Source organism: Rhea americana, unplaced genomic scaffold (assembly GCF_003343005.1).
Source record: "Rhea americana isolate MKP2758 unplaced genomic scaffold, rheAme1 scaffold_43, whole genome shotgun sequence".
Classification (NCBI taxonomy): Eukaryota; Metazoa; Chordata; class Aves; order Rheiformes; family Rheidae; genus Rhea; species Rhea americana.
The window spans coordinates 2,465,719-2,484,494 of record NW_028186568.1 but is presented as its reverse complement, the minus strand read 5'-3'; the positions used below and the strand labels follow the sequence as shown (position 1 = coordinate 2,484,494).

Below are 18,776 nucleotides of genomic sequence, written 5' to 3'. Positions count from 1 at the left end.
CTTTGCAAGGAGAAATGAGAGAAAAGAAAGAGGTTTTTACAAGTTATTACAGGGAGACTGAACAGATGGTCAGCAAAGGAATGAAGTAGCTTACGTACAGGCAGAGAGAAAAATCAGGTAGTGGAAAGCAAGAGAAAATGTAGGTAGATGGTGTTCTTCCCCACTTCATTTCTCTGCCATTGCTCAGGGGATAATGGAAGGGAAGATGAAAAGAAATTCCCCCCATGTTTTCTGGGGAAGGACAAGACACTTTTAATGTTAGGGTACATTGATAAATGCTTGTACAATGTTCTAAGTAAACAGTGGCCTGAGTGGCTGCAGAGAAACCAGCAAAGCAGTTAGGAGGGTCCCACCCATGTGATGGGAAGGGAGAGTAAAACTCAAGCCTCATGTTATGTGTAGGAAAATTTGAAAGCCTCAGTCACTCCAGAATATTCCTCAGAGTCCATCTCCAGCCGAATTCCAAAAGAGGTGCTGTGTAGTCACACCGAAGCTAAAGAATATGCACTATCCCCTGTCTTAACTCATTTGAAATAATTTAAAACCTGTCTGTAATAAAGAGAACCTTTCTGGCTTATTTATATTAGAAATACAAAGCAGCAAATTTGGATTTGGAGTTGAGCTCAAGTTTCCCAAAACTGAGAAGGTTGCCATCCGGTGCTTAACACATGGAGAGACCTGAATGTTTTTTCCCAGATCTGCATTAAATCAAAAGACCTCTTTGGTGTATCCTGAATGACACCTTTAGTTTGAGTCAGGTGTGGAAAAAGTAACCAAAYACGTGATAAGCCTGTGATTCACAGACTCACAGGATGGTTTAGGTTGGAAGGGACGTCTGGAAATCATCTAGTCCAACCCCCCTGCTCAAGCAGGGTCACCTAGAGCACGTTGCACAGGATCACATCCAGGCAGATTTTGAATATCTCCAAGAAGGAGACTCCGTAACATCTCTGGACAACCTGGTCCAGTGCTCTGTCATTCTCAGGCTGCTCCCAGATCTGTGGCTGGACAGGTGGGTGGCTTTCTACTAATTGCTTTATAACCCTGTGCTTTGATCTCCCTCCCAATGCTTTATATAGCCTCTCGAAAATATCAAGGAAAGTCTGTTGTCATGCAACTTTAGTGTTGTGGTCGCTGTTGTCCCAATATTTCATGTACAGTCCCTTTAATTTAGAAGCGGTACACTTGTCTTAATACTGAATAATAAAACTATTTTTAAAATCTGAGCTGACTTTTTTAAAGACAGATTTTTTACTGAAAGTGTTTAGAAAAGAACTTTGCCTTTTCTCCCCTGCTGTCTCTCACATGTAGCACAGGAAGAGCTACCACGTGTCTGGCTTGCTTGGAAATCTGAAAGACGCTTAAAATCCATATGATGCTATGGTAATTCTCTTCAATTTAGGCAATTTACTGAACTTGAAGGGTCACCTGTCTCTTTGGATGAAAAGTACCACATACAATGCAGAAGGTTCAGAAGGTAATTTCTGGGAATGTCAGTTTTTCAAATGTACCTTTTTATGCAGAGTGTTTTTTTTTTCCTCCCCTCTGCAAACATTTTGTGCTGTGTCTGGAAAGGTAGATAGATGAGTTGGTAAAGGCAGAGCTGCTAGCAACTCTTTGTAAGATCTAGTTTTCAGTTTTTTATTTCTTTGTCAAACTTTTGTTTATGCTGAAATTTTCTGTATCTTTTCTCTGTTTTGACATCTAACCTGAGGGCAAGACCTGGCCTTGCTGTTGAAATCAGTAATTTCTATACCCACATATGTCTCGCTGTAATCTTTCACATCAAAGTCAAAGTAACACTTGATTCATTGTGGGTGTTAGTGTCAGCTCAAAATTCATTAAGTTGCAGCAAAGCTTGCAAATTAAGGCAGCTGAATATAAGGTGGGAGCTGAGGGGGCAGAGAAACAAGCAAATGGAGATCCTTTCCCAAAAAATCAAAGAGATCATTCATTACCTGCTTCTGCTCTGTGCAAAACTGCCACCTCTTCACCTGAGCTGGTACATGGCCTTTCTGGGTTCTGCTAATGAGAGAAGGCTGGTTGTCTTTGGTACTGCAGTGTCCACTGACTTCCAGCATGACCAGAGATTGGACTGTACTTTTCTTCCTGTTTAGGAAGTCCCCACATGTTTGAGGAAAAGGTAACAGTAGACCTCAACTGTATCTCCAACTCCAGAAGGAGTTAAGGAAGATGAGTTGTGCATTCTGTACTTTTCCCCCTTTCCTGTTTCCTGTTTCAGTGCAGCATAAGTGAGAAAATGATGTGCTGTCTTGTGCTCTGCCAGTTTTGCATTTCTTTGCGATAAAATCAACATTGCCAAATCACCCAGTCCCTCTTCATTAGTTGCTGCAGACTCTCTTCCATCCAAAAGGATAAAGGCTACCTGGCAGCCCTACAGCATTCACGTGATACAATCCCTGCAGAAGAAATGTGAAGCTTTAATATCACAGATGTTTGGTACCAATGTTCTTTTTACAGTTCAGCTTTCCATAGTCTTTTTATTCATGGAAGAGAACCAACTCATTAACAATCCTCCTCAATTTTGGATTCCTCATATTTGATGACACCAATTTCTGCAGACTAAATCTGTGCTCTTTGATAATGACACTTAAAGGATAAATGGATTCCTTAGAAGAAAGTACAATCACTGGAAGAGACAGGTTGTAACTACTTCATTATTGAAAGTTAATCAGTGAACTAGAAAAGAATTTGGTTGATTGAGTTGACCTAGAATATCAACTTTTTTTTTGAATATTTGCATACTTTCTTGAACCACCTATTTTCATCTCTTTAATCTTAACCTTTTCTCTCCTTTTTACTTGAGTTCTCCAGGAATAATGAACTGGAAAGAGGCAATTGTTCTTCACTCAGCTTGTTCTTAGGGTTTTTCCTTTGCTGTCAGGAAGATAAAAAATTCCATACTATTCTGTCATCCAAAATCTAGTTAATGTTACTGTGCTTTGATAAATTTCGTTGGCTTGTAGTTGAGCTGAGATGTCATCTCTGAAGTTTAACCGACTTTTCAAGTTAACCTTTAAATATATTGAAGCCTTTCCACAGTTTTTCAGACCATAACTTCACACATTTAATATAACACATCTACTACAGAAAAGATCAGATACTTTTAGCTAATAATGTGCTGCTTTCTTTCTATTTCAGCATTAGTAATCATTTGCACATTTAAAACCCAGAAATCTGTCAACCTTGTTTACACCCGGTTCTGCCCTCTGTGGTTAACCCATGTAAGTCCATCCATGTCCATGCAGCTGCAATTACTTTTATATCAATCATAAAAAGATCTAAGTCTCACTCTAGTTCCTTAAGTCAGACAAAAATCTCATTGAAGTTAGTGGGAGTTTTGCTTTACTTAACTAATAAAGTACTTGAAAAGGAATGTAATGGTTGTGGAAAAGAGAGACTAGTTATATAGGCTAGAGGTTTGTAGTATAAGCAGGTAATGACTGGCAATTCTCACGTGCAGAGTCTAGATCTGCTAGCAGCTGTTTCAGCTGCTCTACCCTTTCATTTTAGGCCATGGATCATTCTTTACTGTGCAAAATCAACATTTAACACCCCCCCCACACACACACAGACAAACCCTTTTAGAATGAATAGCAAAATTTAACTTTAGACTTAGTATCTCTGGGATTCAAAGTATCATACTATTCACTTGTCTGATAGAGTACTATAGACCTGTGGACTATCACTTAAAATGGCTGTGATGTTGGGTGCCAGTTTTTTGAGGCCTCTAACTCTGTTTTGAGGACTTATTCTTCAGGGGTGCCAAGTATCCACATCTAGAGCATCTACCTTTTCTGCCTGTAGATATTGGGTTCAAGGTGTCTCAAGTCAGATGCTCATCTTACAAAGTTTCCAGAAGAATTGGTCATAGAATGCAGAGCGTATGGTGTGGTCTGAAGGTCTTTGAGAGCTCAGTTTGTGAGGGCTGAGACTGGAGGATAAAAATGGTGATACAGCTTCACGTTCATGCTCAAATAATAGTTGTAAGCAAAAGAAATACTGCTACACCCATGGGCTTCTTTCAGAGATATCATTTTAAAAGAACACTACCTAGTTCAAGTATTGGAAGGTGTTTATGCTACTTTTAAAATGTCAGGTTTATGCTCTGTAACAACTAAAAAGGCCACCACAGAAGTGTATGGGTGGTGCAGCTCCATCTGACCAGGACTGATTGAAAGACTGGACTTTGTTTGGAGCAATAAAGAGGAAAAAGATTATATGATAGAATAAAAGAAATGTCAAATTACTTTTCTCCAGTTACAATTTTACAGGAAGAGTCTATTTTTAACCTTAGCAAATACCCTGATATCTGATCTTCCATGGGTATTTATACTTTTTTATTTTAATAACTCCCCTCAAGGCTAATATGAGCTAAGTATGTAAATCCTCAGAGAACTGGTGGAAAAATCAATCTCATTCTCTTAAATATAAAAATAAACCATTGGCATGTTTATGCAGAAGAAAATCTCATGAAATTATTATTATTTTCTGTCTGTCCTCTAGTACTTCTTTAGCTAGATTTGACGCATATGTAGCTTTCAGTCTACGTGTTCTTGCTTTGAAGTGATGGTGTATAGTTTCGTTAAATTAAGCAACAAATTAACAGATTTTTTGTTCTGTCTTCTGTTTCAAATAAATGATCTGAAAGGCTGAAAGTATTTGTGTACTTGTTGCAATACTACTTGCAATTTGTTAACAAAGAAAGTAAGCTCCACAGAATTTTTAAGCAGGATTTTCCTTCAAGGAAAATCTCCAGGTCACAGCTCTTTCAATTACATGCACAAGAAGGCAAGGACAGAAAACTAGTCTGGGTAGCTTTCTCTTCTAGAAGCAAAGTTTGCATTTCTTTTAATTTAGTTAAAACATGTGGCAGGAGAGAGTACAGTTTAGTGATGTGAGGTGATTTCCAAATGAGTGTTAGCTTTTAAATGACCTACTTTTGACTAGTGGTGTATTCTTGTCCATTACTTTTTGTCATTGAATAGTGCTGATTTATTAAGCTATGGGCTTCAAGGGCATTGTAAAATTGCGTGTAGGGGCAGGACTGAGCTGTGAAAGTGAGAATTACTCTATCAGATCATACCCAATTAAAAAGTGACAAGCACAGCGGGAGAAATTGAAAGCAAGGTTTATCTTTCATGTAACATAAGAAGTCACTATATCAGTTAGAAACAAAGTGAGTGTGAAACAGATTCTCCACCTCTTCTCATCCCTCTCCAAAAATTAATAATATCTACTGACTTTATTACCAGAAAGAATAAGCCTGTGAGTTGTAACAGCTCGTGTTCAAGGATATTACAACAATGGCAAGAGAATGGAAAGTACTGCAGCTTTGTACCTTTAAGCAATCCGTTATCAAAGTGTGTGCTGAACCTCAGGTCAACACATTGCCAGTTGACAGAAAGGGAGTTTTGGAAAACTGATTTTAGTTTATATAACACTGTAGTATGTCATTAAAGGAAGACTTAGTCTTGCAAGCTCTCTGGAGTTCCACAGGAAGCATAGGAAATAAAAGAGCGATAATAAAGACAGAAACTTTTGCTAAGCCTTGTAGTTGTTATAAAACTCTGCTACGGGGTAAAGAAACTTATTAGTCTCCAGTGCCATTGCAAAATCTGTATAACCTTTTGTGCAGTGTTCACCAGCACTCTTCTAATAGCGAGGTGGAAGAATGAATGTATAAATGAATGCAACTGTCTATGTACAATATAACCTTCCCTTAATCCTTCTGGCTCAAGATTAGCTGTTGAGTTGAAGAACTTGTTTTGATAGTGAATCTGAATTAAAAATGTCATGCACAAACTGTAGTGTTTTCCACAATATCATAGAATCATAAGGTTGGAAGGGACTTCTGGAGATCATCTAGTCCAACCCTTGGGATAGCCCCATACAGGGACTGAACCCATGACCATGGCATTAGCAGCACCATACTCTAGCCAACTGAGCTAAACCTGCCCCCAATATCAGGGTGAATACTTTTTGTTTAGCTGATCTAACAACTATTTCTTACAACAAACAAACAAAGTAGCCCTTTATCAACTTTGCAAGATGTGTCGGATGTTTGCTATTGGCATGCAAACTGCTTTAGAAAGCTCTATGACTATTGGGTGACCAGGCGAACACCACCTTCCGCAGAGAGTTGATGTTGACTCTGATGGTTGCTGGTAGTGATATTACCTGAGCAGCTTCAGTTAAGATTATATATATATATATGTATGCTTCCTGCATATATATATACATATAAATTATATAATATATATGTAAAAAGTTTATAAAATATGTATAAAGAATACACACCCCCACACATGTATAATGTATGTACTAAATGTATGTGGGAAGTCTGTGTATGCAACTTTAGAACAGCTGATCCAGTCAGTGCCAAGATTTCAGGTTAGGCTTTTGTATGTGAAGTTTTATATTTGGGGACAAGGCAGAAGGAAAAATAAAAGGGCAAAGTGAGGTACACGTGGAATGTTTGATATGTGTTAGTTGTACCCAAGGCTTTATGTAAATATAATACTGTCTCAGGATCAAGGAATTGTGAGTGCTAATCATTAAAACCTCTCGACATACCAGTACCATTCCTCCCAAGTGGGCACGTCTTTTGGGGTGGTTAAAATGTTTTCCCATTTAATGACTTATCTTTCACAAAAAGAAGAGAAATTATTATAGAGACCTTAGTAGAAGGAGATCAGTGGGTAGATTTACAGCGCATCGGATCCATGCAGCAGGCTTTGCCCACAGCAACAGCAATTCTCTGTAGAATGCATCTTCACTTAAACAATATATGGGATTGATGTGCAATGAGTTATTAAGCATGTAAAAAGGACTGATAAAGAATCCTACTGGACTTGGAGTAGGAAACTGAAGGATCATCTGAAACAACAGCTTTGTTATTTTGTGTTATGTTGAGTAGGTGGTGTATTAGATTTTCTTTTGAGTAAGAAAGTTGTAGAGACATAGATCTATCTTTACAAATACAGTTAAAAAAATTACTAAGATTCTTATGTGGTAACTTTTCCAGTTCCACAGTGTTTCAGTACTATCAGAAGCAATCTGATCACTTTGGTGCTACAAATTTCTTAAAGCTTTAAAAGGCTCTTGTGCATGGACTGACAAATCAGACCTGCAGCTTCTCCTGAAGGTAAAGGGGAGGACCTTGCTGTGCTTTTTTCGTCAAGAGGAAACTTCTACTAGCTGTGCCTTTGTTAGTCTCACCATTTTTTGGGGCAGAGCTTTGAGGTTAATTTACTGATACATTGATCAATAGATATATTGATGTAATACATACACAATTGACTTTCAAGAGAAAAAGTTGATATCCATACTATAATTTGAATACAGTTCCATGCCTATTCTATAATAGAATAGAATTCTCTTTTTCAGGTGATACCCGTAAAGCTATGCATAAGAGGTTAGATGATTTTAAAGAGATTACAAACCTGAACAATTATACCATTGTCTAACCTTGAATTTTATCTTGCAGTGACCAGTGTGAAAGAAAATGCAGYAAAATACATGGAGGTGCTGGAGGATAAACTGCATAGGTAAGGATGACATACTGTGGAAAGCTTTGAAAGCTTAGAAGTGTTTCTTAATGCAGCATTGGCCCACATAAGAAAGTTAGAGAATGTGCTGGAACTTGAAATAATAGCAAAAATAGTTCAAGGTGAAAGGATTTGTTCTTTTTGTTACTATTATATTATGTGCTATTACTGTAACAAAAAAAAATGTGTTATAGCATGTAAACCTATGCAAATTTGGAAATCCCATGGATATTATTGTTATGACCTCTGCTCACAAGCACATTGCAGCTGCCTTGCAATGAGCCCAGCAGTAGGTGCAGGTGAAGGAAAAGTGCAGGTTCCCCAGTGCGTGGTGCTGCTCAGGAGCTGCTGGGATGGCCAGAGAGCAGGGAGCGTGTGTGTTGTAGGTGTGCATTGCTCCACGTGTGCCTACTGAGTGGTCCTCCGTGGGGTGAGCTGTTGAACATCCAGAAATCCTGGAGTGCTAGGGATGCTGCAACTGGTTTAAAAAAAACAACAACAAAAACAACAAAAAGCCCTCCTCTATTCCCCACGAAGGGCAACAGAGAACAGAGCCAAGGAATCCCTTACCGTAATTCTGGGCATCTTGAACAAGTAATGACCCTCTGTATGACAGTTCTGAAAATACGGCGTTTGAGGGGGRTTGGCCATCAAATAAAAAGCAGAAGGCAACAACGTAGATATTTTGCAAACTTAATCCTATAGCAGAATACATATATTTTCATACATTTCTTTCTTGAACAAATGCTAGGRTTTGTATTTACTCCTCTTGCTGTGTGCAGTGGGCTCGAGATCACCCCGTAAGGTTCGGGCTGCTCCTGCAGAGGTTGTTACCAACCGCTGCACTGCTGTTGCAGTGGAACCTTCTATAAAGGGGGCTTGGGCTTGCAGAAGACTTATGCGGATTTGCACAGAAAATAAAATTTACGTTAGAAAAAGCTTTCATAGGCTGTCATTGAAGTTTGCATCTTGATAGGGTTAAACCGCCCTATTAACACGACTCTCGTTTCTATTTCTGAGCAGGTATTGTTAACCATCTTGTTATTGCTGTTTTTCATTATGTATGTAGAGAGGGTTCTGGATTTTTAGATTTGAGTCCTGCCTACTCACCCTCCTTTAATAACTTTTGAACTCTGATTTCTGCTTAGCTGTGCAAGTTTCAAATTCATAAGTGTAAGACATGCCTTAAGAACTTGCTTTGGATTGCTTTTTTTTGAAAAAAAAAGCCCATAATCTTTATTAAAAATTAAAAAAATAAGATACAGCAACATGCATTTGTGTTTCTAGGTTGTGTTGATTTAATTGACATATTAGGCTCCCAGAATGAAGTAAATTTCTCTTTTAACTGTTGAACACTTGGAGACTCTGAAGACTTTTTCTCTCTTCTGTACAGAATACATCAGATAGATTTGCAGTTGTGGTTTGTTTGTATTTATTTATACCTTTTGATAAAATGTTTGGGTTGTCTACCTGGAATTTTCTTTTCTGCATCAACATTTTAATGTGTAACACATATTTGAGTGCCTTGATAGGTGGTGTTAGAGCTTGCAGCTGTTTTTTTCCCTCATCATGCAGTTTTTAGTACTTCTGAGAGAAATTTCCATGCTGAATGTCATGCTACTATTCATCCTGCTTCTGTGAAAAGTATCATTTCTGGGAATGAATTGAAAGTTAAGCCCTCTCTTAGGCACTATTCCATATTTTAGAAGCAAGTGCAGTTAAAACATTTCTTTATAGACAGTAGTTAACCATTTCAAACTTTCCTCAGCAGATTTAAGAGCAGTCAGGGGTTATAATTCAGTTTGTTGCTTTTGTATGCAATGTTACATTCCAAGATTAAAAGGCCGTACAGACCTTGACCTTTTTCGGTCTGAGTTTTTGGTCTTGAAGCTTYTAGAAGCTTCAAGTTTTGTTGTTTAGAGGCTAGCGTTCTCCCTGCGTGTTCTGAGGACACAAAAACATGAAATCCAAGTTGTGTGTGTACGTGGCTGCAGCTGCACTGCTGCATGTAACGGGCACTTCGGGGCTTGCCGTTAGACTTCTCTGTCCTTAATTGTCTACCTGGATATTCTGTCATGCCAAASTGTTGCAATATCGCCAAGCTTCTAAAATTTCCCTTCCTGCCCTTAAGAATTAAAAACAAAAMCCCACAGTACTGGTGAAGCTCCCACAGACAGGGAAGGTTTACTCCTTCTAGTCCTCCTTAGTCCTTGAAATTTTTCTATATATACAAATAGCACAATTCTAAAAATAGCTTATTCCAAGTGATTAGAAGCTAAGAATTTCTTTTAATATCAATGAGAAGAGAAAGTCCAAATGTTTTCACTAGGAATTATATTCTAAGATACAGTACCTTTAAAGTCTTTTTATACTGATGTGAATTAAGAGGTTGTAGATATGTTTTTAAAGATTCTTCAGACTTTAAATAATTAACTCTACCTGCTTCACTGCTTGTGTAATTACAAAAAAAGTAAGCAAAAGCCCATTTTTTTCCTCTTTGAGAAGTACATTAGAGAGAAAGTTTTTCTGTTATTTGGTTTTCGTATAGATGCTCAATTTACTCCTTATGTATCATAAGCTAAAGGAAAGATCTGTAAGAAAAGTTTAGAGAACAAGTTTCAGGATTGCATGTAGAGAGAGGTAAAATTTACACTGACTCATGGATGCATCTTTATAGATGCCTTTTAAACCAATGGATGATCAAGTCTGTGCAACAAGAATTCAGATATATTTCTGGAGCTTTTCTCCAGATGAACATATCATTTTGCTAGGAAATGTTTCAGATAGAAGCAACGTGCATTCAAAACCCTTCAATTTAAGGTATACCTTCAACATAAGGTAGAAGTGTTAGAAATGTAGTTTTTTTTAACACCTTTATCATAAGAATTAGTGAAGAAAATTCAGACCAAAGCAGGTTTAGTGAAGATTAAAGGTAAAAATCTTACCTATTTTATCTATTTTTTAAAAAATTGTCTCCCTTCTTTTGTTTATTTTCTTAAATAAAGTGTAATTTGGAATAAATTCCTCTTGCCATCCACCAGCTCATTCCCTAGAATCAATGTCTGTCTGTCTGTCCTCCTCTTCCTCCTTTTTGTTAACCAATATACAGTACTTTTGACTGCAACCTACAAAATGTGCTTTTTCTTAGGTAGCTTTAACAGGATGTTAATCTTTTGGATTAAGAACTATACTCTTCAACAGTCTTGCACCCACAGAAAGAAAAATGAAAAATACACATTGAGAAGAAAAGAAATTTGTTCGGTATCTATTTTATGCAGTAATTTCACCCAAAGGAGGGTTAACTACCTATTAAAAATACTGATGAACATCTTGTTAAAATATAAGGATAAATAAAGTGGATTGACATCTGTGGAGGACGGTATCTATCAAGAGGAAAAAAATAGATAACATGGTTAATTATCCTGCCTGATGCCACATTTCAGTTCACCAATATACTTTAAACGACTCAGTTTACAGAATAAAACACTAACTTTTATTTTATTTATTGACGTTATAAATACTGCTACCATCTCTTTCACTGTAAACACTGCAAATTGCTTCCATCTGTTAGTAAACAAGTTATATACACAAGTGGCCTGAGTTAGGATTGTGGAGCTGTGTTCAGTGAGGAGATATGTCTGTATGAGTGTACTAGGTGATGAGCTGAAGTTAGCTGTCTAAGGTTCCTTACACTTAAGTGTTTTAAACATTACTTCATAGAAGTTGTTTACTCTAGCTGTCTATCTCACTGAAGGTCAACTGAGCATCTTCTTGTGGGACCCTTGTTCTTCCACAGAAAATGTGTTTCTTGATCTCACTTCTTTCCACTCCATGTGAAGAYTCCACTGTGGGCCTTTAYCATAGAATCATAGAATCAATAAGGTTGGAAGGGACCTCTGGAGATCATCTAGTCCAACCTCCCCGCTCAGCAGGGTCACCTAGAGCATGTTAGACAKGGTTGCATCCAGGTRGGCCTTGAATGTCTCCAGAGAAGGAGACTCCACAASARTCGCTAAAAGGAGATTTTAATGATCCAAATCTTTGAAGAACTACCAAGTTCTGTCATAAGTGATCTTAAGTCATGTGCCTATTTGTAAACAGTTGAAGGTCATAAGCTGAGCACAGGAAAGAGAGCTATAAAGYTGTAAAAGGAGAAGATTTAGATTGAAACTTCATGCTTAAATGTCGTCTCCAAAAGCAATACTTAAGCRTCTAAATAAAAGTGGCCAGATTTTGCTTGATGCAGGGTAACTGCAAAGACCTTTTAAAATCAATGRAGTTGAAGGATGAATATCAAGTCACATTTGTTTAGGTATTTAAATATGGGAATCTAAGTGTAGACTTAGGGACTATAAACACTGACCTGATTTTGAAGGTATCCATAAAGTCACCTGCCTTTTAAATAGGTAAGAAACTTTAAATATGTATTTCTATATGAAAATCATCATTATTTAAACTTACCTATCTCCCAGTGAAAGCCATGAGAAGTGAGTAARTATGTCTGTTMCTTTTCACATACCCCCTGTATCTCRTTRAATCTCTGCCCTACCTTCAATCTATTTCCCTTCCATCACACAGAGTTTGTGAGAATGCATATGCATAAAAAGGTTGATCTGTGTGAGAACTGTATTTAATAGTTGGAGGAGCCCAAAGAAACATGGACCAAGGCAGAATTTTAAAATTATCATTCAGAATGTTGCTCTTGCATAAGATAGTAAATGTTCCACAGAAAATACAGTTGTCTTATGAAGTGCTGTGCAAATTCAGTTACATTGCTAAAATATGCAGCAAAAGAATTTAGTTCTTTCAGTTCAGTCTTACCTTTGGAGACACTGCTAATGTTCTTGCAATATTGTAGAGAAATAAGACATTTTATTCAACATATRAGAGAGGCTTTTATACTAAAGCAAAATAAGATCATTAATGATGCAAATCAGCTTCATCAGATTTAGGGTGAGATAACAATGCTCTATATTTCAGGCTTCCATCTGCTAAGTATCTGGAGAAACATATTTGGAATGCATTGCCCTTGTGAAACATATTAGAAACTGATAATCTGTGAGAGTTTGCACTTTTAAGCAGATGGAGTAAATGTTCCAAGAGTGTGTCATGTGAAGACTTCTTATTTGTGTGTTTTGAATTGTGACATTTGCCATCTAACAACTGGGTTTTATAGTATACTAAATAKTTTTTGGGTGGCATTGCACATTAACATGAAAGTTATGACTGAAGCATAGCCTGAGTAATTAATCACAGATGTGATAGATATGCAATGAAGGAACATTTCYCAAGAGAAAATACATCATGAGGGGGAAAGAGGCAGAGAGCAAATAAAATATGAGGAGAACCCAAAGATCTARGGACCATCACTTGCCCTTTTACTCKCATTCAGGATTTGGGAGCCAGGAGTGTCATGGAAGATGGAACTCTRCATCAGCAGAAATGCCAGAAGGAGCTGGGTTCTTCATTAGTTTTAAAATTAGGCTTTTAAACCTTTCTTAAGGCTGTCATGRTTTCCTATAGTAAGGTGAAGTTCCTACACCCACCTAGTCTTGTGTATCCACTCAGAGCTCTGTTTTAACTCTGACAGTGCCTTTGAAGAGCAGTCTGATATCCAAGCCTATGAGTATAAATTTGCAATTACCATGCATTTTAATGCAAAGCCGCACTCTCACAGTCTACAGACTCATATCTGTAAGGGTAAATTTTCATCTTGAGCWGTTGATGTCCAGTATATCACTGTATAGAAAGCCTCATGTCTGCTAGGGAAGAATTGCTGTGGTAAAGCTGCTGAGTAAGGTCCTTGAAAARCTTTTCTCCCTCCTATATACAGCAGTGGAGACAAACTTGGGAGCGCCATAAAGCCTGTAGTGATTTTTGTGTAACCCGTGACCTGCTTGAGTTGCACTGAGGGCTTTTTCAACTGGTGGCAGTATCTCAGTAGTGMACAGATTGGACTGAAATGCCATCTTTGCCCATCTTTTGCTAAGACTGTGACTTCACTGCTCATCCAGGAGAGCATGCAGTCTCATCCTTTGCTTTAAAATGATCTGATTTTATTTTGCTTACTAACAGTTCTGTTGCAGTAGTGTTAAATGCAGGCTAGGCAAAACACTAGGTACTTCTAGTGACTCATTTARTCCTGTTTTTCTTTCCAGCTGGTCCAAGTCATACACAGTTGTGAGAACATTAGCTCCAAAATTGTGAGCAGCAGACAGTTTACATGTGATGATGCATTCCTTTATATCTCCTAGCCCACATGATGATGGGTTCTAAATCCATTATCACAACTGCCTCAGGCTAGAAACATTTCTTTTTTTTGTACCAGCTGATGTAAAGATGACATTTCTTAAGCTGAGGGAATTTAGTGGAATTGTTCGGTACCCTAGGCCTCAAAAGATTCTTCTGTGACTTCCATTCATCACAAAAACAGGGCTTTTTAGTTGCTTTTTCTAATTCCCAGGGAGTAATCATGAAATTATTTTGGGACAATYGTATTTTTTAAGAATAACTGGTGGCAATTACAAAAAGCTGCATAATTGAGCTATTTTCTGTGCTATTCTGCAAAAACAGGAAAATAAATATGCCTGCTAGTAAGATGTAATAGTGCAATAATTGATTGCACTTTGCCGTTTATGATCTTTGAATGATACAACACCTTGTAACTTTGCAAATGTATGCAAAGCTTTTCTTCTTTAATTGATTCCCATTTGTAATTTGTCTTGGTTTATTTTCTATTGAACAATGATTGTTTTTATTTTAAAAGTGGCTTTTGTCACCTCATGGATGCGCAGTATAGGAAATGTAGTAAAATCTTATTATGATATAAGGTGCGCTCATTTGTATAGCTCATCATTCAATGAAGCATGAAGGGAATTTTGTATGTTTAGGACGACTTGCTTATGCTGGCATTTACTGAAAAAGCAGACTCTTAGCCCCAAGCTTGTTTAACCTGATCTCATACATCTGTAAGTGATTTTTTTTTTTAAGGCATTCAATCAAGTGTCACTTGACTAGTTCAGAACAAATGTGACTATAACCTGGTTGCAGCTTCAGATTCTGGTGCTGAGTCATTTCAGGTATCATGGAAAATCAACAGAGGAAAAAAGCAATGTCATGGAAGTTAAAGGAGGTATTAAGAAGTTGTTAGAGACTTTGGCTCTTGAGTGCAACTCTTGTTTCCACTATGAAAGTTCATTTACTAAAATACAAATTAAATAATTCATTGAAATAATTTCATGGAGAGGGGAGTGCAAGTACTTCCTTCTGTGCTTGGAAAGGGTCATTTATGGTAGCTTTCTGCTGAAGCAGGAAGAGCTTGATACAGCCAGCAAACTAACTAGGCTAGTGTCACCGTCAAATTTGAATAAATGAAAGTAGCCAGATTTGCCTGAATGGCTTCATGAGACCAGGATTCACAAACCTGGTACMGAGGCACGTTAGCTGAGTTGTTTGCTTTCATGGCTGTCCTTGGCTGCTCTTCAGTGAGTCTATGCCRGAGAGCAAAATACCTTGTGGCATAAGGGTACGTCTGCCTGCCCCAGAGCTGTGACCTCCATATGGAAGCAATGAAACTGGTCAATGGTCAGGTGTAGCCAAAGAAGTCCTGCTGCTCRTAGACCATGTCAGGCACCTCCAATCTAGCTGCTCCCTGCAGCTTACTTATGATGAACTTGCTGGATTAAAGCAACAGGAGCTTCATGGCACTGGTGTGTGTGGAAAGTGAGATTCCTTCTACCTCCTACCTGTTGCATCCAACCTTACCTATGTTGCAAATAGATGGATGACAGGGATTGAGGGAAGAATGTGAAAGTTTCTTATGCTTTTCTTTTCAGATCATATATTTGTTTCTTCATCCTTGGAGGTACTTTACCTTTCATACTGTCCGCCTRGCAGTGGGAGGAATGGGAGATTTATCATGCCACAATACCTGAGGTATTTCACACTATCTGGGAACTTGCTTCCAAGCTGCTAGACAAGGCACATAYTTTCATTTCAAGTTCACCTTTTGCAAGTATGGGACAGAAAGCCCTGGATTCTGTATGCTAAAGGCAGAATTATTTCTAAGGATACATGTACTTGCTTACTCTGAAGCTCAGAGCACATTAAAAAGACTGAGTGCACTTGTGCCTGGATAGCTCTTTATCTGATAACTCCTATCTTTATTTTCTTTTTCTCTTTWTTTAAATAATAYTGACTACGTAGAAGAAATGTTTCATTTCCCACAGCAATTATTTTCCCATATTCTCAAGCTGTTGCTTACGAGTGATCCTTATCAACCTGAAAAAGAGCCTATCGATGTCAGCAAAATCATTGCCTGCTCTTGAAGTAAAGGACTTCAGGACTAGATCCTTTGTGACTATCTTAAATATTGAAAATCTGTAATGTAGTTAGCAGTCAATGCTATTGAAAGTGGATGTGGTTAATAACTGGTCATTTGCAAAATCAAAAGGAATTTGCACACTTCTGTACACATCTGAAGGCATTCTGCTCCAAACGTATTTTCCTGTTCTTTATAGTAAAACAGTCTGTTTTGAACATATTGTGCAGTGTTATGCTACTGATGGGCTCCCYGAAAATCTCCAGAGAGCAACAACAACAAAAACCTAGTATGGCTTCAGCAGCATTTAAAAGGCACTGCAGTGTCACCAAACTCACATGGGGATGATTGAACACTTTTCTTTGGTGAATCAGTTCTCTTCATTCTGAATGATGCATCTTCTTTATTTCTGTTGTCTTATTCTTCAGTTTACTTAAGAGACACTGTCATAAAAACAGGATTATTGTTTCTTAAATGCCCATGTTTTCCTGATGCTCTTTTCCAGCCTGAAAAAAAAACTCATTGCACTTATTTGTTGTGGAAAGATTATGTTATCATGAACTGAAGGATTATCACTTCAGCTACATTATTAGTTGCAGAATTTAGGAACTTAGGAACAAAAATAGTGTTTTGAATACTATTATTTTGAATAGATTTCTTTAGGGGAGAGAAAATTTGGGAAAGACAGCACATATTTGCAAAGTTGCTTCCATTCACTGTTCATAAACAAGTATTCAAGCTTCTTTGTTATTCAACAGGTCTCTTGTATTAATAATATTGTAGTGAGGGAAAGTTGACTCACTCAAATATTCTTGAATAAAATGAGTTGTGAATAATGCAGTTTAAACTAACAAGCATGCTAGTTAATAACTTATAGTTAACTGTATTGGCCCAACCTTATTTAGGAGATACATCTTCGATTTTGAATAGTTTAGAAAACTTAATGATAGTGAATCCAATTAACAGAGAATCAAACATTAAATATCCTTTCTTACTTTTTTTTCCATGCTTTAAACATGTGCTTTTTTGTTTGCTGTTCCACATTTTTAACATTCTATCTTGAAGATAGCATTCCTAGAGAGAGAACTTTCTGATTCTCCTCCTTGTCTATATTTTGTTTTTTCCCTCCCCTTTTTTTCCACTTATCTCATTTCTGCTTTTAAAATTTTCTTCTCACCTTCTTTGTTTTGTTTCCCCATTTATTTCTTTAGCAAACTTATTTTTTATATGTCCTCTCTGTGTCATACTGAGGAGAAAAAATGCTGAATAGTGGGAATGTAAAAATGCACTTGATTCACGAAAAACTGAATCTCACCCTTAAAACCCAGCAGATTAATTTTCTAGGTATCTCGGACTGGATGAGCACAGTGCAGATTCTCATTAAACACCCTTACTGTCTTTACAATCACTGGCAATATATCTGTAATATCCTGCCAGCGGATAGAATCTTAGAAATTCATAGTAAATTTATATTCAGATAGCCTCACCAGAAATTTGATGGCATTACTTTGTGAAAACAGATTAGYCTGGATTAGCCTGGAGAAAAGGGGAGAACCATTGCTGTTCTTTCTGTTTCTGGATGTAGAAAGCATAGCTAAGACCTGCAAAGTGTGGAAACAAAAATTGTGTCTCTGAATGTGCAGGGCAAGAGAGAAGCTTTCATGGCCAGTGGTTGTCTGGGGGAAGGAGCCACACCAGGGCTTTTATTTTGCCCCTTTAAGCTCTGTTGGAGCATTATTATTACACCAATATTTATTGTACCCTGAACATGTTTTTATGAATGTTTAACTTCTATCTAAAATAGTAAAAAGTGGAGAAGAATACGAGAACTGCAAATTTAGCTTTTTATTTTTGGCAGTTCTTCCAGTTTAGGAATGTTGGGTCACAGATATTGATTTTTTTTTTTTTTTAATGCTAGATGGAGTGGTACATGTGACAGTATTGTTTTTTGAGGAAAAGTAGGGGAAAGCTCTATTCTTTTTAAATCTAATCTCAGCATTGAGACAAGACCTTTTTAGAAGAAAAAAGGAGGTTAGGTTTGGGGCCAGTTGTGAACGTCTTTCAAAACGTTAGAAAAAGCAACGTAGATAGTCACACAGCCTTTAGTAACTCTCTATGCTATTAACTCAGATTTCATTCTGGCTTTTTCTAAGTTACTGAACCTAACTTATCTCCTAAGATGAATTAACAGTGCAGCATTGCCAAAGACTATGTAACAAAAGATTTTGCTGCTCATTCATAAAAAAGGCTATTCCCCCCTAACCAGGTTCTTTGTCTTCCATTCATTTTACACTTAGCGTAGCAAAAATCATCAGAGGGCAAGGTTGTCTCTTGCTGAAAAAGAAAACATGCTGAAAGTTCACAGCCTTTCTGGATGGTTAGTAGTTACGATTTTGTTACGATCTTTTCTTATTCGGTATGCCTTTCTTACACTGCGTTCTTCTGGAGCTGGTCAGTCATGCTTGTGAAGCTACAGTTCAACAGTCTGCTGAAACTCATTAATGTCATGACAGTCCTCTCTGCTGCAAACTCTGACCTCATCAAGAACAAATAATTCTGCGTTATTTTGACGCTTTGATGTACTGAAGTTTCCCTATTTTGAAGCAGACTTAATATTTTCTGTTATTTTTTCACTCATTTGTTCTCTTCCCTGTTTCCTCAACTCTCTCTATTTGATTGAATTATATGAATTTTACGGAGCACTTGAAATTCAAACACACTGAGTCTTTTTCTTTGCTAACCAGTGATACTCATGAATGCAGATGAAAATTTCATTCTGTGAAAGCAGAATGCTTTCTCATTTTTTCTAGGTGTGTCTTCCTGGTTACATTTCTTCTGTACTGCTTTGACTGAGACTAAATGAAGAAGAGTTGTGCTCTGAAGCA

At 37.4% G+C, this 18,776-nt stretch overlaps 1 protein-coding gene across 1 annotated transcript in view; it reads left to right on the top strand.

Annotated features, from left to right (window-relative positions):
• Nucleotides 1-18,776, top strand: part of DISC1 (DISC1 scaffold protein) — a 208,517-nt gene that overhangs the window by 151,052 nt on the left and 38,689 nt on the right. The window contains 1 exon segment of the mRNA XM_085315478.1: nucleotides 7,511-7,571. Within this exon segment, the coding sequence (XP_085171604.1) occupies nucleotides 7,511-7,571 (61 nt within the window).